This window comes from Thamnophis sirtalis, unplaced genomic scaffold (assembly GCF_051295495.1).
Source record: "Thamnophis sirtalis isolate CommonGarterSnake01/CBP01778 unplaced genomic scaffold, rThaSir2_p1.2 scaffold_10, whole genome shotgun sequence".
NCBI lineage: Eukaryota > Metazoa > Chordata > Lepidosauria > Squamata > Natricidae > Thamnophis > Thamnophis sirtalis.
The window spans coordinates 11,261,031-11,285,224 of NW_028261390.1; the positions used below are offsets into that span (position 1 = coordinate 11,261,031).

Below are 24,194 nucleotides of genomic sequence, written 5' to 3' on the forward strand. Positions count from 1 at the left end.
GCACCTGACATGGTGTGTGCCTCAATTTAATCCACAGTGAAAGGCCTGCGTGAAAATACATCCATGTGAAATCCTTTTTCACACAGGTGTGCGCTCCTTACTCTGCAACAATTCAACGCCTAGGAGTTTCCTCAAGAGAGATAATGCTGAAAAGAAAGTTCCAGCTGAGCTCCTGTGATTTTATAGATTAAGCACATTTTTGCTGGGCTCAGCAACTGTCAGGGAGCGGTGGCTATTCTTAAAAATGGACCGTTGCAGGAAAAGACAAGTTGGCAAAAGAATCTTTGCAGATTTTTGCTGTTCCAGGGTGTTTCTGGCCTGCTATTCTGTACTTGCCTGAAGGCACAAGCTGCTCACCCTTTTCACACTGTGGCAAATTGCAGGCACCCGTACAAGGCATGTATTTACAAAGAATGGTCCTGGATTGTAACATTATCTTCCTTAAAATAAAATGGAACCAAAAATATAGTTGCCAGTTTCAGCTGAAACTAATCATTCACGCACACTTGAAATACGTGCATGTCGCATATTTGCATGTACATGCATATATGTATGTACCTGCCAGAAGCTACATTTCCACCACCACGACCAAAAAAAAGGGCAGGGCCAAGAACAAATATATATTAATTAAGTTAACAACTATCAATTAAAGTTAATTCCTTGCAAAATGAAGTGTCCCGGTTACAAAAATTGTTCTCTTATCTGCATATGGCAACCAATCTCTTTCTGAGATACAGCCCAGTTTCACACAAAGAAATGAAAGAACACACACACAAACACACAAGGGGTGGGTTTCTCGCCCCGTTCCAATCGGTTCGGTTGGAACGGGGCCGGCGGCGTCCTCGTGCACGCGTGCAATGCACGCATGCGTACTAGCGCCTGTGCGATGCTCCAGCTGCTCCTGGAGGATCGCGCAGGCGCTGTATGCGTTCTGCGCATGCGTGGAAGCACAGAACTCGTCAAAACCGGGTAAGAAATGCGGGCGGGTGGATCCTTCGGCGTTCCCGGAAGTTACTTACTTCCGGGTTCGCCGACCAACCGGTTCGCAGGGACCGCCACGAACCGCCTGAAACACACACACAAACATAAACACACCTTATTCCTTTCAGCGGGACCAACTCCCAAAATGAAGGAAATTATGGAGGTGAAATAAGAGTAAAGGGGAAGGGAGAGGGAGGACGGGACATCAGACCGAGGTAAGGAACAGCTAACTGGAGAAAGAAAGAAAAAAGAAAGAAAAAAGAAAATCCCATTACAAAAAAGTTAAGTTTACCTGGCAAGAAACTCTTCCAAGCTAATCTTCAAATCATCTGCTGTAGCCATTTATTTTTTGTGCCCAGTCTGTTGCTTTCAGCACTTTCCTTTATACTTATCAGCGGGTACAGTATAAGATAAATGCCCCTCCCTCCCAAAAGAATATTGGTAATTATTATAGGAAGAACCTTTTATGTCTTTTTCCCCCTTTCAAACACCAATGTGATTGTATCCCTTCATTAATTTTCTTCATTTCCTAGAAGTAAAAGTGTAAAAGGCCACCTCTCACACTAAGGGACCTAACCTCTCTGTGATGTACCTTACGGACAATTTTAAAATTGACCAGGAATCTTAATCTTACAAATCCGTTTGTCTAAGATTCAGCCCGTGCAACCCAACAGAGCAACTGGTTGATACAAGTACCAGATTATCTGTTCAGCTGCCTGTTGCTCACCTTGGTTTTTTTTTTTTTTTTTTTTTTTTTTGCAAATTTATTTTTATTTTTTTTATTTTTAAACATTAAAAAAACATTTAAAAAATTCTCATCCATTACATACAGCGTGTCGTTTGGTTACAAGTATTTTTGCATCCATATTCTGAAATCCCCCTAAAAGAAAGGCAGATGGCATTCTATAATATATTAACATTAAAATAGAAATTGGCATCCTTTATGGAGAACCTGGATTCTTTCATGTGTCTTTAAAGCAGTCAATATGTTAGATTTTGAAAACCAAATTTTAAATGGGCAGTTATGTCTGGTTGTAGTGTGCTATGGAGTACCAAAAATGGGTTAAAAAGAGCCAAGGTGGCACAGTGGATTGAATGCAGTACTGCAGGCTACTTCAGCTGACTGCTAGCTGCAGTTTGGCAGTTCAGATCTCACTGGCTCAAGGTTGACTCAGCCTTCCGTCCTTCCAAGGTGGGTAAAATGAGGATCCAGACAGTTGGGAGTAATAAGCTGACTCTGAAAACTGCTTAGAGAGGGCTATAAAAGCACTCTGAAGCAGTATATAAGTCTAAGTGCTACTGCTATTGCTAATTAATTCAGTTTAGATTTAGCCTAAAGAGATCCAGTCATTCCTGGGTTAATGACAGTATCTAAATTAATCAACTGATTACAGTTAGTATAATTACCTGGTTATCTATGCAGTGGTCTCCAACCTTGTCAACTTTAAGACTTGTGGACTTCAACTCTGGGAGTTGAAGTCCACAGGTCTTCAAGTTGACAAGGTTGGAGACCACTGATTTATGGGACTTCCATTGTCCAACTGCCTCTTTTCTGAGAATGGTATATACAATCCATCTACCTTCCCTCACTTTCATTATACAGCGTATATTCAATTACGATTGGCTTTTTTTTTTTTAATGGACATTTACAAGATCTTAGGTAGAGGCAGTCACTAACATTATTCCTTTGGTTTTTCACAGACATACAAAATTTAAATGGCTTTGATGTTTTTAGATGTACAGAAAGCCTTTGACAATGTGAACTGGCGATTTATGTTGATACAGCTGGAACAGATGGGCTTTGGTTCGAAATTTACCCAAGCCATACAAACTATATACCATAAACAAACAGCAAAGTTAATGATAAATAGAGAATTGTCAGATTCTATTGAAATAAAGAAAGGGACGAGACAAGGTTGTCCACAATCACCTCTGTTGTTCGTCTTAACATTAGAGGTCCTCTATTTTTGGGGGTACTGCTGATAAGAGGAATGGCTGTGTTTATTGTTTAATGTTATATGGCCCCGGTTATGCACAGTATATATGTGACTGTATGAAAATGAAAATGGAAAATAAAAACACATTTACATTGGGGAAAAAAAAGTCCTAAATAGAAGCATCAGAGAAGAGAAAGACATAAAAGGAATGAAGATTAAAAAGGAAGAATATAAATTGCAGGCTTTGCAGATGACCTGGTCTTCATCTTAGAGGACCCACTAGAAGATGCACCTAAATTGATAGAAAAAATAGAGAAACATGGAAAAGTAGCAGGTTTGAAAATAAAGATAAAACGAAGATTTTGACAAAGAACATGCTAGTAAGACAAAAGAAAGAATTGGCGGAAGCTTTGAAGATTCAAGTCCCGAACAAGGTCAAGTATCGGGGGATATATTTGACAGCAAGATGTAGTACACTTAAAGAGAACAACTATCAAAATTTAAGTAGGAAGATTCAGGAACCTAAATGTCCCCAAATATCTTTCTGCACAGGTAGTCCTTGACTAGTAACCACAATGGAGCCGAAATTTCTGTTGCTTATCAAGACAGTTATTAAGTGACCTTTGTCCCATTTTATGACCTTTCTTGCCGCAGTTGTTAAGTGAACCACTGCAGTTGTTCAGTTAGTAGCACAGTGGTAAATTGAACCTGGCTTCCCCGTTGACTTTGCTTGTCACAAGGTCAGACTCGGGGGCACTCCAGCCATCATAAATAAGCGTCAGTTACCAACAGGGTTGGGTTCTTGCCAGTTCTAACCTCTTCTATAGAATAGCAATAGCAATAGCAGTAGACTTATATACCGCTTCATAGGGCTTTCAGCCCTCTCTAAGCAGTTTACAGAGAGTCAGCATATTGCCCCCAACAATCTGGTTCCTCATTTTACCCACCTCGGAAGGATGGAAGGCTGAGTCAACCCTGAGCCAGTGAGATTTGAACCGCTGAACTGCTGATCTAGCAGTAGCCTGCTGTGCTGCATTTAACCACTGCGCCACCTTGGCTCTTGAAAAGGTTCCACAAATCTACAATGCCATTTAGAACCGGTTCCAGCTCCCTTCCCCTGCCCGTTCGCCCATCATCAAGATGAAGAGCGAGAGGTGGAATTCTGGGAGTTGAAGTCCACAAGTCTTAAAGCTGTCAAGTTTAAACACCCCTGGGGTTTTTTTTTCTAAAGGGTTAGGGGTGCGAGGGTCTTGTAACTTCACAGCTTTAAGACTTGCACACTTCAATGCCATAGTTCCTGAGCCAACATTTGGGTTGCTAAGTAAGAGCGTTGTTAAGTGAGTTTCACCAGATTTTACAAGTTGGCTACGCCCACCCAGTCACATGGCTGGCAAGCCACTGCCACCCAGTCACATGGCCATCAAGCCACTCCCACTCAGTCACATGGCCAGCAAGCCACTCCCACAAAGCAGGCCACACCTACAGAAGAGGTTCTAAAAAAATTTGAAACCCACCACTGGTTACCAAGCATCTGAATTTTGATTTACGTAACCATGGGGATGGTATTACAATCATAAGAGTGGAACATATTTTTTAACAGTGAGTTTGTTTATATGTTAGGGCAGTGATGGTGAACCTTTTCGGCACTCGCACGGAAAAGTCGTGCACACGTGTGTGGGCTCATCGGGGCCGCGCTCCGAAAAAGCCAAACTTCCTGGTTCTAGCACGCATGCGCACCTGACAATCAGCTGGCTGGCACGTATGCACAGGTTGGTTTTCGGTACTGCCGCGCGCAGGAAGGGATCACACTCCGGAAAAGCCAAGCTGGGTTTCGGCACTGCTGTACGCGCGAAGGACAGTTGATCATCGGGCATGCCTGCATGCCAGAAACCCAGAAGACAAACAGGCAAGGCTGTGCGTGCCGGGGGACATGGCTTTGCATGCCACTTTGAGCACACGTGCCATAGGTTTGCCATCACGCCATTAGGGTTTTTTAGTTCACTACTTTATCTTCAACATCTTTACTATTTTTAATCTTCTCCATGGCAATTATCCACTGTGCAAGAAGACAAAGCACTGAATTCCATGAACAGTACAATGAAGGGAGAAATGAAGATAAACACTTAGAGCCTCTCTGTACTCATAATCAAGATTGCTTCAAAGCGATCGATTGTTTAATGGTACTTTTATGGGTCTCCACAGCTGACTTCTTTATTGTTTTGCTTTAATACGTAATACATAACATGTTAGGGACGCGGTGGCTCAGTGGCTAAGACACTGAGCTTGTCAATCAGAAGGTCAGCAGTTCGAATCCCTAATGCCACATAACGGAGTGAGCTCCCATTACTTGTCCCAGCTTCTTCGAAACCAGCAGTTCGAAAGCATGTAAAAATGCAACTAGAAACATAGGAACCCCCTTTGGTGGGAAGGTAACAGTGTGCTGTGCACCTTCGGCATTGAGTCATGCCAGCCACATGACCACGGAGACGTCTTCGGACAGCGCTGGCTCTTCGGCTTTGAAACGGAGATGAGCACCAACCCCTAGAGTCAGGAACGACTAGCACATATGTACAAGGGGAAACATTTATCCATCTTCAACATCTTTACTTTTTTAATCTTCTCCAAGGCAATTATCCAGTGTGCAAGAAGACAAATGAACAGTACAATGAAGGGAGAAATGAAGATAAATACTTGGAGCCTCTCTGTACTCATAACCAAGATTGCTTCAAAGCGATCGATTGTTTAATTGTACTTTTATGGGTCTCCACAGTTGACTTCTTTATTGTTTTGCTTTGATACAGTACGTAACGTGTTATAGTTTTCTAACTGGAGTGTGAAGAGGTGGGACTGAATTCAAGCAGGTCTGATTATATTGATATTCATCCTCCCAGTAAACATAACTATGACATATATTTCCCAGAATTTGTGTGAGTGCCTGTGTATTCAAGAAGCAGTAATAACATGCACACGGAGACCAATTTCACTTGAACCTTCTCATTAACAAAAATGAAGCCACAGCTAAAAAAGCATATACTAGTTTTTGACTGCAGTTTTAAGAGTGTCTTGAAATTCAACAGACTCTCAAGGATCTTCTCCAGCACCATAATTTGAAAGCATCAAAATTCTTCAATGCTCAACCTTCTTTATGATCCAACTCTCACAGCCCTACATTACTAGTGATGTTGTTTACCTTCCACCTTAAAATGGTCCTGATTCACTTACATGCACTTTGCTGTCTGAAAATCAGGCTGAAAAAAATTGGGGCGTCCTTATCTATCTCTCCCTCCCTCCCTCCTCTCTCCCTTTCTCTCCCTACCCCTCTCTCTGTCTCTCTCTCTTTGTGTCTCTTTCTTTCAATCTCTCTCTCTCTCTCTGTCTCTCTCTGTCTCTCCCTCTGTGTTTCTTACTGTCTCTGTCTCTCTTTTTCTCTGTCTCTTTCTTTCTCTCTTTCTCTCTCTTTCTGTCTGTCTCTCTCACTAACACTCTGTGTCTCTGTCTCTCTGTGTCTCTTTCTCTGTCTCTCTTTCTCTCCCTTTGTGTCTCTTTCTCTCAGTCTCTCTTTCTCTGTGTCTCTTTCTCTCTTTCTCTCCCTTTGTGTCTCTTTCTCTCAGTCTCTCTTTCTCTGTGTCTCTTTCTCTGTCTCTCTTTCTCTCTTTCTCTCCCTTTGTGTCTCTTTCTCTCAGTCTCTTTTTCTCTTTCTCTGTGTCTCTTTCTGTCTCTCTCTCTTTGTGTCTCTGTCTCTCTCTCTCTCTCTTTCTCTTTTTCTGTGTCTTTTTCTGTCTCTGACTCTCTTTCTCTGTGTCTCTTTCTTTCTCTCTTTCTCTTTCTCTGTCTCCCTTTCTCTTTCTCTGTCTCTCTTTCTCTCTGTATCTTTCTCTCTCTGTGTCTGTATCTTTCTTTTTCTCTTTCTTTCCCTTTGTGTCTCTTTCTCTCAGTCTCCCTTTCTCTTTCTCTGTGTCTCTTTCTGTCTGTCTCTCTCTCTCTTTGTGTCTCTATCTCTCTGTCTCTCTGTCTCTTTTTCTTTCTGTGTGTGTCTTTTTCTGTCTCTGTCTCTTTCTCTGTGTCTCTTTCTTTCTCTTTCTCTGTGTCTCTTTCTCCTTGTGTCTTTCTCTCTCTCTTTCTCTCTCTGTCTCTGTCTCTTTCTCTCTGTGTCTCTTTCCCTCTCTCTCTTTCTCTCTTGCTCTCTCTTTCCCTCCTTCCCTCCCCCCTTCTCCGTTTATTGTCTCCTTGGACTACCCTCAAACAATACAAACCATAGCATGAATCTGGTGGCAACAGTGCCTAGAACAACCATTCCAAAACTGCAGGTTCTTAGGTGAGAAGCTGTGAAGTGTAGCATGCAGAGAGGATGTCAACAGATAGATGGGAATTTTGGAGACCTGCTTAGTATCCACTTATTCTATGCCCTTAGTGAACATTGGCTGACCTAATGAATGATTTGTAACAGAGACCAAGCCATGCAGAAAGTAGCTGCTGTCCAAGGTTCTGCTGTCTCTGCATTTTTTGTGTTTCTCTATCCAGTTTCAGCCAAAGACTTCAGGAAATGAATTGTGCATATTAAATTGGAAGCAAGACAGGGAACCCAACATCACAGGATAAGCTGTATACTTAAGTTGCTCCCAGTCTCAGATTAGTTAATGGTTTGCAAATTCTCCCTTGGAAGAATTAATAATTAAATAGCTGGCTCCCGGTTAGCAGTACAATTTATCACACAACCTCAAAGCACTTTGCAAACATTAATTAGTAAAACGTTCCAAGTGTCATGTGAGTAGAAATATGGAAGTACACACAGGACATAATTCTTTTCTTTTTAAATTTTGCTTGGTGCAATAGGTTGCAAAAACTCTATAACTCAACCTTTTTTTTTTTTTGAACTAGCCAGACATAACCTGGTGGACTTTGAATCTACTGAGTTGCACATAAAGGAGAAAGACATTCTGGGATAAGCTGAAAGCAATAATGATGGCCATTGATATGAACAGCAAGAACGAAGTAGTACTAATGAAAGGAAGGGTGATTAAGAGTCTGACACTGCAATCTACCTACCAGCTGCCTAGTCTATTATTTATTTATTAATACCCTTCTTACCTAATCTACAAAATAGATAAGGTAACACAAGAGAATCAAAACTTCTATTTAGTTTTTGTCTATTCATAGCTTTATAATCCCCAATTCCACCAATTCCGGGCTGTGTATAAGAGTCAACATTTGAAAACAGCATGTTATTGCTGTTAGTTGTGAAGTCGTGTCCGACCCATCGCGACCCCATGGACAACGTTCCTCCAGCCCTTCCTGTCCTCTACCATCCTCTGAAGTCCATTGAAGCTCATTCTGACTGCTTCAGTGACTCCATCCAGCCACCTCATTCTGTGCCGTCCCTTTCTTCTTTTGCCCTCAATCTTTCCCAGCATGAGGCTCTTCTCCAGGGAGTCCTTCCTTCTCATTAGGTGGCCAAAGCATTTGAGTTTCATCTTCAGGATTTGGCCTTCTAAAGAGCATAAAAAACAGCATAAAAATAATCAAACCTGTATTTTTTTAAAAATGCACATTTCCTGGATAATTTTAGAGATCTTTAAAATGATTTGTAATATATGTGACCTGCCCATATTTGAGGACTGGCTCTCAGAGACAGATTTAATTTTGAATTCAGGGCAAGAACTGGTTAGATTGCTAACTAATACATTACAGTGCAACAGATATTGGAAGTAGGGGAGTTTTGAACCTTTGCAAACCGTTTCTGTGGATAAGTAGGGTATAAGTACCTACAGCCATGGATGGTTGCAAGTTATTTGATTTTCACCTTATCCCTGAAGAAATCCAGGGAAGGCATTCTCTGTCCTGTTTTATCATCATGTCATAACTGCGAGTAAGTCAATTTGGGAGAGAGAAACCATATGTATGGTTTACTTTATGGCTGAGTAGATATGTTAAGACAGGTTCCAACTATATCAGTTATACCAATTTACAGTCTCTTTTCCATCTTTCCTGAAGAAAGACACAATAATTTCTGTCAATTTGCTGAATAGCTCAAACATATATTCCATTATAATATTATTTAAGAAGCCAGTGAAAACATAATTTGATTTGATAAGCTTATGTTTTAGAAATACCATCTTTTTGTTGGTAAATAAACAGGAAATTAATTGGAAGGTTTATGTTTTGTAAAAGTAATATTATTTTTAAAGGTTTTCTTAAGGGAAGGAATTTTTTTTTCCAACCCTTCTCTGATTGTTATTGCTACATGAATTGGGAAAAATTTTGGACTAGGAAAAGGCTTGAGCTGTCACCAATAACGTTATTAATATTTACATGGGAATAACTTTCCAGAATTTCAGAAAAAGTCGGTCTCAGAAGAATTTAATAGTAAGCCAACTGAGACTGCAGATGTTTGACTGGAAGAGTATAATAATAATAATAATAATAATAATAATAATAATAATAATAACAACAACAACAACAACAACAACAACAATGGAGAACTGAGTTGGCAGTAGGGAATGAGAGCTACGGAATGGTTAATATCAAGCGAGGAATTTTCCAGGGTGATTCACTTTCACCTCTTCTCTTCATCATCGCAATGATCCCACTATCAGTAATCTTTAAAAAAATGAAATTAGGCTACCAAACAGCCAAAAAAGCTGAAAAAATTTCGCATTTACTATATATGGATGATTTGAAACTCTATGGAAAGTCAGAAATAGAAATCCAATCATTGACAAATACAGTCCGAGTATTCAGCACCGATATTTCAATGCAGTTTGGCATGGAAAAATGCGCCACTGTATCCATAAAAAGGGGCAAAATCACTGCATCTGAGGGAATTGAAATGCCCAATGGCCAACTAATTAAATGCAAAGAAAATGAAGCCTACAAATACTTAGGCATTCTGCACTTGGATAACATCAAGCATGGAGAAGTAAAAACTATTGTCAGACGAGAGTACACCAACAGAGTTAGGAAAATTTTGAAATCTAAATTGAATGGTGGAAATACAATCAAGGCCATAAATACCTGGGCAATACCAGTTATAAGATACACAGCTGGCATAGTTAACTGGACACAAACTGATTTGGACCTTTTGGACCGAAAAACCAGGAAACTAATGACAATGCACTACAGTTTACATCCACGTGGTGATACTGATAGACTATATCTGCCCCGAAAATCAGGTGGCAGAGGATTATTACAAGTGAAGCAAACAGTCGAAGAAGAAAAACATGCACTGGCTGATTATTTAAAAGACACTCAAGAACATCTATTAATCGAAGTAAAGAACAAAAATCTACTGAAGGCCCAACAGACAAAACAAGAATACAGAAAAGATGTGATAAAATCAAGAATGGAGAGTTTGCAGAACAAAGCACTGCATGGTCAATTTCTGGAAAAAATAAAAGATAAAGTGGACAGTGAACAAACTTGGTTATGGTTAAAAACAGGTACATTAAAGAAAGAAACAGAGTCACTAATCCTGGCTGCGCAAGAACAAGCTATCCGCACAAATGCCATTAAGGCCAAAATCGAAAAATCCTCTGATGATGCCAAATGCAGACTTTGCAAAGAAGCTGATGAAACTGTTGATCACATACTCAGCTGCTGTAAAAAAATCGCGCAGACTGATTATAAATTGCGGCACAATTCAGTAGCACAAATGATCCATTGGAATTTGTGCAAAAATTATAATATTAAAACAGCAACAAACTGGTGGGAACATCAGCCTGAAAAAGTCACAGAAAATCAGATGGTCAAGATCTTGTGGGATTTCCGTATACAAACTGACAAAATACTGGCGCATAATACACCAGACATCACACTGGTTGAGAAAAATAAGGTCACAATCATAGACATCGCAATACCAGGTGATAGCAGGGTCGCCGAGAAGGAACATGAAAAAATCACAAGATACCAGGACTTAAAAATCGAAATTCAACGACTATGGCACAAACCAGCAGTGGTAATTCCAGTGGTAATTGGCACACTGGGTGCTATTCCAAAAGCACTGGAATTACATTTAAAACAGTTAAAAATTGACAAAATCACCATCAGTCAAATGCAAAAAGCCGTACTGCTTGGATCTGCACGCATATTACGAAAATACGTTACGACGTCCTAGGCCCCTGGGTGGGGCCCGACTAGTAACCAATGCCAAATCCGGTGAAACAACTGGCCGCTGTGATACAATTGCATAATAATAATAATAATAATACTGAGTATCAAATGAACACAATACACTTTAAGTGTCTGTCATTAATTGAAATACTACATTGTGTTGGTAATAGCACATATGCATAGAGCCGAGGTGGCGCAGTAGTTAGGGTGCAGTACTGCAGGCCACTTCAGCTGATTGTTATCTGCAGTTCAGTGGTTCTAATCTCACTGGCTCAAGGTTGACTCAGCCTTCCATCCTTCCGAGGTGGGTAAAATGAGGACCCAGACTGTGGGGGCAATATGCTGACTCTGTAAACCGCTTAGAGAGGGCTGAAAGCCCTATGAAGCGGCATATAAGTCTAACTGCTATTGCTATTGCTTAAATATTATTAAATTTGGTCACAAACTTTGAAATTTATGTCTTAAATCCCCTGCATAAATCTAAGACTGAAATGACATTGTAGAAATTAACCCAATAAGAGCCAGAATGTGGCAGACTTGTGCTCTTGAAGGAAGTCTCAATGTGAGGTGAGAATAGGCTTGTCAGATTTATTACAAAGGGTGATCCAGGCAAAGACATCCACCAACATTGATGAAAGAAAAGAGTAAACTGGCAGAAATTCCCTTCGCTCAGTTTTTTGGGGCCCAGAAAACTGAGTGAAGGGGGAGGGGAGTCTTTACTTTGTGTTTGTCTGACCAACAGAAACAGAGTACAGAGAAGTATTTTTTCCCCCCTTCCTTCCTTCCCTATACCTTAAAGTAACAACCCAGGAAATGTTTTAAGTTCATTTACAAGAAAAGTTTCATCCTTGCAGTTATTGTGTGTTCATTTCTTTCCTGAAGCATGTGAATCCAGACCCCTTTTCTCATCTGTGATATCCCCATAATGTTATCAGTTTATCTGTTTAGCAACTGATGGTTTTTGTTCAAACTCTGCCTGCAAGCTATGGGAAGTGATCAGAAAACCAGAAGTATTTATCGTGGTCTGCCACTTGGTATCCTAGCTTTTTCATTGACTTTTTCTGAGTCACCGCTGTGCTGTTTTTTGTATGCTCTCAACAACTAAAAGATGTTGGAGTTAATCTCAAGCATAATGCCCAGCTGAAGGTCATCTTCTGAAGAAAGATATGAAACCAAGGCCACCTTGACCGAACGCTCTGCATCTCCTTTACTTCAAAGCTCCTTGTGCTTTTAGGAATTGGACGTCGCTCGTTCAGATCATGAATACAGTGTGCAATTCCCTGAAACATGCACCAGCAGGCTGTCACACAAAACACAATCGTGTTGCCATGGCTCTCCTTTGTTGCTTTCCATCCACCTCGATCAATCTAATTAAATGTTCTGTAAACTTTACCCTGGTTGGTTATCAGCTTTTGCAGGTGCTCATTCAGATTGAACACCTGGCATATGCAGGTATGAGTGGTCCAAATACATCATTTCTTTAAGATTCAAGGTTAAACACTGATGGAATAAATAAGTAAAATGCAGTAAAAAAGGTAAAGGCTCCCCTCTCCCATATGTGCTAGTCATTCCCGACTCTAGGGGGCGGCGCTTATCTCCGTTTCAAAGCCGAAGAGCCAGCGCTGTCCGAAGACGTCTCTGTGGTCATGTGGCCGGCATGACTAAATGCCAAAGGCACATGGTACGCTATTACCTCCCCACCAAAAGGAGTGGTTCCTCCTTTTCTAATTGCATTTTTTTACGTGATTTCAAACTTCTATATTGGCAGAAGCTGGGGACAAGTAACGGGAGCTCACTCTGTTACGCAGCGCTAGGGATTCGAACCATCAAACTGCCGACCTTTCTGATTGACAAGCTCAGCATCTTAGCCACTGAGCCACCATGTCCCTTGTCATATTGTGCTAATTCCAGCTGCTGGACCATAGGTGTCTATCCACAGCTGGTTGCCAGTTAGCTCTTGTGTTATAATTCACACTCACTGGAAGGTGAATTAAAAAAAAAGAAAGGCAACACATTTCAAAATTATGAAAGAATGATTCTATCCCAGGTCCTGGGTGTTTCTCTTGTCTCCTAAATTCTGACCTCTGTATCAGAAACACTACAATCTATGTAGCATCTCCTAAGTGTAAGTTGAATATGCGTCTGTCATCACTGAAGAAGCTTCTTGGAGGAGAAGCGAAATGTTCTTCAAAGAAAAACCAGAAAGTCCAGTTGCCTCTTGAAAAAGCACCCATGGGACTCCATTGTTAGAATAACCATAACCTCTGGAGGCAAGTTGTTCCACTGATTAATTGTTCCAATTGCCAGGAAATTCATCCTAGTTCTAGGTTGGAAATCTCTCCTAACAAACGTAGAATATACCTGCTGAACAAACTCTGTATTGGTGACAGGAAGGGCATCTGGCCATTAAAACACTCCATTTAGCTCTATTCAGTTACCGAGACTCCACCCTGCAAGGGATTATGGGGACGCCAAATTAAGGTGATGATTTCATTTAATTTTGAAAAAGCAGGTACCAAGAGCCTAGGTGGCGCAGTGGTTAGAGTGCAGTACTGCAGCCACTTCAGCTGACTGCTAAGCTGCAGTTCGGCGGTTCAAATCTCACCGGCTCAAAGGTTGACTCAGCCTTCCATCCTTCCGAGGTGGGTAAAATGAGGACCCAGACTGTGGGGGCAATATGCTGACTCTGTAAACCGCTTAGAGAGGGCTGAAAGCCCTATGAAGCGGTATATAAGTCTAACTGCTATTGCTATTGTCATTTGGGCAGATTTACACATTTTTGAAAGCAACAAGCAATCTGACAACCTTTCTCTCCTTAGATGTCTTCACCTTCTGCCTGAAATTGGTTGCCTTACTATGTTCATAGCAGTGGCGTCATCATGGATACACCTCAGTCTCCATGTTTGCTTCTGCATGTAAAGGTTCCTTGTTTACATGTAAGGTCAGCTGCTGAACTGCCCCCCGAGTTTGTAATTGGCCTGACAGCCATTTCTTCAATGCCTCAAAGCAAAAAATCTTGTTGACACAACAAATTGCAAGGAAGGAAGTCAGTGACAACGGAGGCTGTGATAAAAAGAGCTCCCAATCCAGGTTGTTTAATTGCACAGGAAAAGTCCTGTGAATGTTTGCACATCCCAAAGCCTTTATTTTATCTTCCTATCGGAGATTTATTGTCCAGTGGTATAAGCATTAAATGAACAATGAACTTATCTGTTCCTCATAAGGTCTTCTAACATGTTTCTTTAAAGGGAAGAGTATGAGGAAGCTGTGAAAAATTGATGCAGAAAAAGCAAGAATTTAGAATATTCCAAATATATGTGGGTTTTGTATTAATCATTCCAACTAGGAATAAAGTTTGACATGACTGTAATAAGTCTAACTATGGCAACATTCTAAAGCCTTTCATAGGAATTCTATACAGAAGCATGAAATCGCTTAATTCACTCACAATCCTTTGAATGCGAGCCAGCAATATGCTGCAGCAGCCAAAAAAGCCAACACAATCTTAGGTTGCATTAACGGAATGAAGATCACATGAAGTACCATGTTTTTCGGAGTATAAGACGCACCTTTTTCCCACAAAAAAGAGGCCGAAAATCTGGGTGCATCTTATACCCTGAATACAGCATTTTTTTTGCCTCCCGAAACCCCATCCCCTTCACCAAAATGGCTGTGCATAGCCTTTAGGAGGCTTTCAGGGTGCTCCTGGGGGCTTGGGAGGGCAGAAATTACTGGAAAATGGGCCATTTTTTGCTGAATATTGCACCCCCAACCCCCCAGGAGCACTCTATAAGCTCCCTAAAGGTTATCCATGCCCTTTTTTGACAAAAAACAGGCCCGTTTTTACAAAAAACGGACAATTTTTTTGCTATTTTTGGGAGGCCCACCCCCCAGGAGCACTCTACAAGCCTCCTAAAGGCTATTCATGCCTTTTTTATTATAAAAAAATGGGCCCATTTTAGCAAAAAAAAACCGGGCCATTTATGGGAGGTCTGCAGAGTGCAAAAACTTTTTTTTCTAATTTGCCTCTTCAAAACCTTGGTGCGTCTTATACTCCAAAAAATACAGTATTAGTATCACTTTATAAAGTCTTAGTAAGACCTCACTTAGAATACTGCATCCAGTTTTGATCACCGTGTTATAAAAAAAAGATGTAGAGATTCTGCAAAGAGTGCAGAAAAGAGCAACAAGGACGATTAGAAGGATAGAGGCTGAAACATCTGAAGAACAGTTGCAGGAATTGGGTTTGTCTAGTCTAGTGAAAAGAAGAACTGGGGTGACAAGATAGCAGTATTCCAATATTTGAGAGGTTGCCACAAAAAATAGGGGGGGTCGACCTATTTTTCAAAGCATCAGAAGGCAGGACAAGAAGCAATGGGTGGAAATTAATTAAGGAGAGAAGCAACTTAAAACTAAGGAGAAATTTCCTGACAGTGAGAACAATTAATCAATGGAACAATTTGCCTCCAGAAATTGTGAATGCGCCAACACTGGATGTTTTTAAGAAGAGAGTGGACAACCACTTGTCTGGAATGATATAGAATCTCCTACTTGTGCAGGGGGTTGGACTAGAAGACCTCCTAGGTCCCTTCCAACTCTCTTCTTCTGTTATTCTGTTAAATGCAAGCCACAAAACTCCAAATACCATACGCAATTCTCTTAGGCAATGGCCCAGATGAATTGAAATTTCAAAATGGTGGGGGGATATTTATGTGATCAGCTAGCTAGCCACAGTATAATGGGTTGCTTCTGTTAAAAAGGAGCAAAACATTGAATTACAGAGAAAATGGAGAGGAAATCAATCTAATTTAGAAAATAGCGGTCATTGTTCAATACTCCCCAGTAATTTTGAAGCAGCCGTGTAATAATATTACTTTGGCAAAATGAGTTTCTGTACGAAAATTCAGCTTGGCTTAAAAGCTGCCCGGTGATAGTTTTCCAATTAATGCATTTCACAGGGCTCAGTTATGGGTCGAATTTCATGTTGGTCCATTAGATGGGAAAGAGAAGCAGAATGCACCGGAAGATTGTTACGAAAAAGGTGCTTTAGCTAAAATCAGTAGACACTACTTAATGCATTTAATAGTTAGTAGTCTTAGCAAAGGTATCCGGTGTACTAGAGGTGGTATTCAGCAGGTTCTGACTAGTTCTGGAGTTCTGGTAGAGGACATTTTGAGAACCGGTAAATATCACCTCTGACTGGACCCGCCCCCATCTATTTTCTGCCTCCCGAGTCCCAGCTGATCGATGGGAAATGCGGATTTTGCAGTAACCTTCCCCTGGAGTGGGGAGGGAATGGAGCAGTGGTGAAATTCAAAAATGTTTACTACCAATTCTGTGGGCATGGTTTGGGAGCATGGCAGGGAAATGATACTGCAAAATCTCCCTTCCCTCCCAACTCTGGGGCCAGCCAGAGGTGGTGTTTGCCGGTTCTCAGAACTACTCAAAATTTCCGCTACCGGTTCTCCAGAACCGTCTGAATTTCACCCGTGGAATGGAAATTTTACAGTAACTTTCCCGTCACACTCCCCGAGCCATGCCCACCAAGCCACGCCCACAGAACTAGTACTAAAGGCCAACTAGGCCACGCCCACTATGGCCACACCCATCCAGCAACTGGGCAGAGAACCCGTTGCTAAAAAATTTTGAAGCCCACCCCTGATTATAACCCGGTGTATAAACTGTGTACGGGTGTGCTGAACAATAGTTGTAATTTAAAAAAAAACCCAGTGGTCCAAATATCAATAGCAGACAATTGGAATTTTGCACACACATTCTCAGAGAATTGTGACAGAAGCCACATCTGCAACCTAGCAGGCCTTCGTATGAATGTAATAATTTTTAAAAGCCCGACTTCTAAGTGGAATTCTGCAGAAGGGAGCCGGGTATGTCAGCAACAGTCTTGGTATTAGTGGAAATTGTATAGTGTATTTTGTCAAGGTCATGCTATCCTTATTGCGAGCTCACCATAAGCCATGCTGTATTTCATCAATTTTCCAATATGCCACAGTGGCTTAGTTCATGCGCTCCATACCATGCTATAAACCACGACTGAGAACCTATAGCAGGGGTGTCAAAATCAAGGCCCGGGGGCCGGATCCGGCCCTTAGGATATTTGGATCAGATCCGTGGAGCCACCCTGGAAAAACTGAAGGACTGGCCCGTGGCGCTTCTGCCAGCGAAAACGGGCTCCCAAGCTCCGTTTTCAGCTGCCATGGCCTCCTGCAACCCTCTGCCAGCCCTCCCGAGCTCCATATTCACTGGCAGAGGGTTGCAGGAGGCTGTCGCAGCCTAAAACGGAGCTTGGGAGCCCGTTTTCGCTGGCAGAGTGCTCGGGCCACCACAGGCACCCCCGACAGGAGTCGAGCTGGCCATGCCTATCTGGCCATGCCTACACTCCAGCTCCCTGAGATAAAACACAACCCAGATGTGGCCCTCAATGAAAACAAGTTTGATACCCCTGACCTATAGTGTCTACCAAAATCCAGTAAGTTACAATAGGTGTACTCCGTGTAGAGTGTTTTTAACTTGGAGGAAAATGGTTTTTTTTCTTATGTTTTATCTCCCTCTGGCGATGCAATTCCTCTTTTTCAGGGATGTGTAAATAGCTATCAGACTCATACAATATCCAAGCGTAGAGGAATCCTCACTACTGAAATATGATTCTGTCTCCGCTTTCATTCCAGGAAGTTCTCCTTTTAAAAATTAAAGAACCCATATGATTCAATGTACTTCAATCCTGCCTTCGGGATGGCCATTAAATTCAGCATAACAGTAATTCCCTGCCATGAATAAATAGAATTTGAGCTTGCAATAATTTCTTCCGTCTTATTTTACAAGAGCACCATCTAGCGGGCCTAGAGGGAGCCATCATAATTTCCAAGGCTTTAGCTATCTGCCTTACTGGGGGGAAAGGTGGATTGATTGATTAGTTGATTGATTGACTGATTGATTGATTTTTCCTGGGGTCACCTGATTTAGCGGCACCATTGTAATTTTCAGGATAGAAAATTGGCTGGCCTTCCAATCTCAAAAAAATAAAGTTGTAGAAGAAATGTAGGACTTGGTTAAGAATCTTTTTGAAAATACAGAGTATAGACTACGCTGGAAGGAAGACAGGTCAGCTAGAAAAAGACAATAGTACGCCACCTCAGAACTGTTTTTGTAACGCTGTATAGACGTGGAAAGTTTCATGAAACCACTGTGTCTCTTAATTCAACTTGATAGGGACTTTAATTCTTGACTTATGAGGAGTCACTAACCAATCTTTTGAAGGCACTAAGGATCCCCCCCCCCCAAAAAAAGGTACTTACTACCTGAATTTGAAATTCTGATGGTCACTGCCATCCCCCAGCACCACCACCCCCGATCACATGACTGCATTCTGGGCACTCGGAAGCTGGCTTGAATTCATGACTGTTGGCAGTGTCAGACTCTTAAACACAACCACAATCAATCCATCCACAACGGAAATGTATGGCTAGTTTTTCTTTTTCTTTCTTTTTCTTTCTTTTTTCCGAATTATTTGCTTTGGGATTATTCTTTAGACTATTTATGTTGTTTGTATTTTTTGTCATGGAGGCTAAAACCAATTTAGTTGTATACATAATGTACAATGACAATAAAGAGTACGTTATTCTGAATTTATGACTATTTGCAATATCCTGCTCAGGTGACCACAGCTTATGTTTGCCAAAACATTTCAGCACAAATGGCCCAGAGCAAACAATGGGTTCGCTTTGTGACCATGGTGTTTTACAACCAAAAAAGGCTGTAAAATCAAGTTGTGAGTGACCCATGTTACGACCAACACAACTTAAAACCGCAAGAGGCAGGCTCCATTATGGCCATAAGTCAAGGAATACATGCCAATTACTAAGCGCTGGAAGCTTGATCATTGGACCACAGGGATGTGTAATAGCAGTAGACTTATATACCGCTTCATAGGCCTTTCAGGCCTCTCTAAGCGGTTTACAGAGAGTCAGCATATTGCCCCCAACAATCTGGGTCCTCATTTTACCCACCTCAGAAGGATGGAAGGCTGAGTCAACCCTGAGCCGGTGAGATTTGAACCGCTGACCTGCTGATCTAGCAGTAGCCTGCAGTGCTGCATTTAACCACTGCGCCACCTTGGCTCTTGCAAGTGTGCAAACAGTCCTAATTCACTTTAATTAGCATCATTGTAACTTCAAACAGTTACTAAATGAATTGTTGCAAGTTGAGGACTAGCTGTACACAGGTTTTCTGAATAGCTAATATGACTTGCTTTAGAACAAGGGTGTCAAACTCAAGTCTTGCAGGCTGAATCCAGCCCATGGGGTGCTTAGATCTGGCCCGCAGGGTCACCCTGGAAACAGCAAAGGACCGGCCACAGAGCCTCTGCCAGCATAAATGGAGCGTGCTGCCCACACGAGCTCCATTTTTACTGGCAGAGGACTGCAGGAGGTTGTCGCAACCGAAAACGGTGCTCAGGAGCCTGTTTTTGCCGTCAGGGCACTCGGAGTACCACAGGTGCCCCTGACACAAGTGACGTCAAGCTGGCCATGTCCACTCTGCCTACACCCACTCTGCACACACACCCCCAAGGTCAAACGCAACCCTGATGCGGCCCTCAATGAAATCGAGTTTGACACCCCTGCTTTAGAAGCATCCTAAAAGGTCCAAATTGGATAGAAGATGTTCAGAGATCCAATCTTACCTTCACAACTGGATATTTTCTGTTCCATTCCTGCAGAAATACAGATGTGCACACAGTGGCCTCACTGTTGAAACTCTACCTCAGGGAGTTGCCGGAGCCGGTGATCCCGTATTCCAAATATGAAGAGTTTCTCTCCTGTGCCAAAATGCTCAGCAAAGAAAAGGAAACGGTGAGTTTGGTCTCTTGGCTTGGATTGACGTTAGCACCCAAATCCCCTTACCTGGGGATTTCTACCTGAATTTAATTCCTAATTATTTGCAGGGGTGCTGTATGTTTCTCCATTTTCACTTTTTTTTTTTTTTACATATTCACACAGGGGCTGAATGAATTAGCAAAGCAAGTGAAGAATTTGCCGCTCGTCAACTTTAATTTACTCAAGTACATTTGCAGGTAAATCATCCTCACATCCACCCCCACCCCCCAAATCATACTATGGCTGTGCCCAATAGATCATTAGTCAGCCTAATTGTTTTCATCTCTTTTATTAGAATAATTGCAGGCGGGTTGATTTTTGGGGGGGTCTGAATCCTTATTACACGTATGAGAGACTATATGGAGACCACAATATCTGAGAATTGGCTGGAGATGTGGAGACTTCCAGCCCCACCACATCAGGGGAAGCTACACTGGAGAAATCTAGCAAATCCATCCACTTCTGATTTGTGTTTAGCAAGATGTAGTAATTTCCCAGATTATGATTACCTGAACTGCAAGGCTATGACATTTAGTCTAATGGTCTTCAGAGAGGCTTGATTGTGGTTACCTTCATCCTCTAGCCAGGGGTGTCACAGTCAAGACCCAGGTGCCGGCGGGTGTGTGTGTGCTTAGATTTGGCCACAGGGCTGCCCAAGAAACAGACCGGCCCATGATGCTTTTGCCAGCGAAAATAGAGCTCGGGAGGGCCGTGCGCAGCCCTCTTGAGTTCCATTTTTGTTGGCAGAGGGTTGCAGGAGGCCGTCGCAGCTGAAAACGGAGCTCGCGAACCCGTTTTCACTGGCAGATTGCTTGGGCCACCACAGGCACCCCCAACATGAGTGACATTGAGCTGGTCGCGCCCCCCTGCTCCCCACCAGCCCCCTGAGTTCAAACACAACCCTGATGTGGCCCTCAATGAAATCGAGTTTGACACCCCTGCTGTACAACAAAACCTTCTGACCAAAAATGATGGAAGTTACGATCCAGACCCTCCAGAAAGCAGCATTGTTTGCCCTAGGTAGAAGGCAGAGGTGGGTTCCTACCAGTTCGCACCAGTTCAGTAGAACCGGTTCGTCAAATCTACCGAACCGGTTAGAAGAGGTTCCACCAGTGGACCTGGAAAGTAGGCCACACCTACAGAAGAGGTCCCAAAATTTTTTGAAACCTACCACTGACACACAAACACACAGACTCACACAGAGAGAGAAAGAGAAAGAGAAAGAAAGGAAGAAAGAAAGAAAGAAAAAAAAAGAAAGAAAAAGTGAGAGAGATGAAAGAAAAAAAGGAAAAAGGGACAGAGAGACAAAAGGAAGGAGAGAGAGAGAGAAAGAGAGAGAGAGAGAGAGAGAGAGAACACATGGCCGGCAAGCCACTCCCACCGGGTCACATGGCCAGCAAGCCACTCCCACAAAGGAGGCCACACCCACAGAGTAGGTTCGAAAAAAATTTGAAACCCACCACTGGTAGAAGGGAATCACGACAAACACCCAAGACTCTTATTGGATGAGCACGTGGTTGGAAGATTAGAAAACCATTTTTGTGCTGGGACAATAACATTTGCATTGGTTCTTTTACACGTTATTGGCGCTCTGCTTTCGGAAGGAAGGGGTATATAAAAACGAGGGAGATCATTTTTGAGGGAGATGTGCAGTTCGGAAATGTGAAAAAAATAATTAATTAAATAAAGACATTTAAGGATTTACAAGAATGGTAATGCTTTGTCCTTAGATTTATAACTGAAACTTAGTTGAGATGTATGTTCCATTGATTTCAGTGATATGCATTAGGTGGACATTAGACTTAAGTCATAGATCTGGGTTCACGTATTGTGCTAAATCATGATTTCCTGAATAAGCCACAATGATCTGGGATCATGCAACATAGTGAACCATACAGTAAATCATGCTATATATACTTCAGTGGCTTGATTCATACAACTGGCTAAGCCAAAATCGAAGCAAAATCATTTAGTGCTTTGTATGACCTCTTACTATAGCAAGCTCACTGGAATTAATTGAACCGATACAAGTCCTTAATGGTTTTAATAAATCCATTTTATGTCTGGATACATCTGGATTCAATACCCATATGAACAAATACCAAGAAAATATGAATAGGAGGCTAAGAATGTAGGTAGAAGTGGGTGAGGAACAGTAGTTACTCTTCCTGGAGTCTAGCCAAAACTTTCTGATGCTCTTCTAGTTTTTATCTTTGCTTTCTTTTGATTTTATATTCCATTTCTTTCTCTCCCCCCCAAAAAATTCAAGCAAGGAAATTTTCTGTGGACTAAAGTAGACAAAATATAATCAGTTGCACCAATGGGTATATGAAAAATAAGAGCAAATAGCAATAGCAATAGCAGTTAGACTTATATACCGCTTCATAGGGCTTTCAGCCCTCTCTAAGCGGTTTACAGAGTCAGCATATTTCCCCCAACAACAATCCGGGTCCTCATTTTACCCACCTCGGAAGGATGGAAGGCTGAGTCAACCCTGAGCCGGTGAGATTTGAACAGCCGAACTGCTGAACTGCAGTCAGCTGAAGTAGCCTGCAGTGCTGCATTTAACCACTGCGCCACCTTGGCTCTAGAGAATCAAATCAATCCTTGGAGAATAAGGGCTTTTAAAAAATCTTTTGTTCCTCCTCCAGGAATTATCTGTCTTTCTCCATTTCGCCCCCAAAGTTATTGTCTGTGTCATTTCTCTACTTCCAATATAAAAACAGCTCCAGAGAATAGGACAGGCAGTCCAGTTCAAGATTGCAGCAGAAACCTATTATTATTGCAGCTTATTTTTAAAAGAATTTATGTATACGATCCCTACATCTATTTAGCGTGATCTATCTAATGAGATCCTGTCATCATAATGTGACTGAATCCTGGGCTTTCATTCTCCTCCTACCCCTGGTTCCTTGAATGTCTGAATAGATTCCTGGATGAAGTTCAGTCCTATTCTGGAGTCAACAAAATGAGCGTGCAAAATCTTGCAACCGTGTTTGGCCCCAACATCCTCCGTCCCAAAGTAGAAGATCCTCTGACAATCATGGAAGGTAAGTAGATGAGGATGAAAACGATAATGCAAATTGTCCAAATTCCATGAACTGTTTTAAAAGATAAAGATACAGCATGGGTAGAATGTTCTTTTCTCATACTTAGTTACCGTATTTTTCGGAGTATAAGACGCACCTTTTTCCCTCAAAAAAGAGGCTGAAAATCTGGGTGCGTCTTATACACTGAATACATTATTTTTGCCCCCTTCACCAAAATGGCCAGGCATAGCTTGTAGGAGGTTTTCTGAGAGCTCCTGGAGGCTGGGGAGGGTACAGCCCATATTTTGCTCAATTTTGCCCCCCCCCCAGCCCTCAGGAGCACTCTATAAGCTTCCTGATGCCCTTTTATTGACAAAAACCAGACCCGTTTTCACAAAAAAACATGCCATATTTTGTTCGTTTTTGGCTCCCCCCCCCCCCCCGGAACACTCTACAAGCCTCCTAAGGGCTATCCATGCCCCCTTTTGGGGGGAAAAAAACAAGCCCGTTTTTGCAAAAAATGGGCCATTTTTGGCAGATTTGCAGAGTGCAAAAAGTTTTTTTTTAATTTGCCTCTTCAAAACCTTGGTGCGTCTTATACTCCGAAAAATATGGTAAATCATAGAGATTATCTGAAACGAACACTGGAAGTTTACATTTTTGCTAGATGGCATGGCAAAATTGTAAAATTCTCCTACCCAGTACAGGTAGTCCTCAACTTACAACAGTTCATTTAGTGACTGTTCACAGTTACAACAGCACTGGAAAAAGTGTCTCTTATGACTGTTTCTCACAGTTACAACCTTTCCAGCATCCTTATGATCATGTGATCAAAATTCAGATGCTTGGTAACTGGTTCATATTTACGACCATTGCAGTGTTTCGGGGTCATGTGATCCCCTCTTGCAACCTTCTGACAAGCAAAGTCAATGGGGAAGCCAGATTCACTTAACAACCAGGTTACTAACTTATGAACTGCAGCGATTCACTTAACAACTGTGACAAGAACGTTTGTAAAATGGGGGAAAATTTACTTAACACGTCTCACTTAACAACAACAAAAAATGATCTCAATTGTGGTCATAAGTTGAGGACTGCCTGTAGGATCCATCCCGTGCACTGAAAAAAACAGCTACATATCACAAAATATAGCTAATTTCAGAATTTAGCTTCTACAGACAAGAAGGAATTAAAGCCGATAATCTATACATTCTAATTTCTGAGCCGCTCTAAATGTTATAGAGATTGAA

At 41.8% G+C, this 24,194-nt stretch overlaps 1 protein-coding gene across 5 annotated transcripts in view; it reads left to right on the forward strand.

Moving 5' to 3' along the window:
* The window catches only part of ARHGAP24 (Rho GTPase activating protein 24), a 447,041-nt gene that overhangs the window by 400,239 nt on the left and 22,608 nt on the right, over positions 1 to 24,194 (forward strand). For all 5 annotated transcript variants that reach the window (XM_087724059.1, XM_087724058.1, XM_087724057.1 and 2 more), the window contains 3 exons: positions 19,759 to 19,891; positions 20,039 to 20,112; positions 22,844 to 22,965. In XM_087724059.1, coding sequence (XP_087580185.1) covers positions 19,759 to 19,891; positions 20,039 to 20,112; positions 22,844 to 22,965 — 329 coding nt within the window. The remainder of the gene's footprint in view (positions 1 to 19,758; positions 19,892 to 20,038; positions 20,113 to 22,843; positions 22,966 to 24,194) is intronic.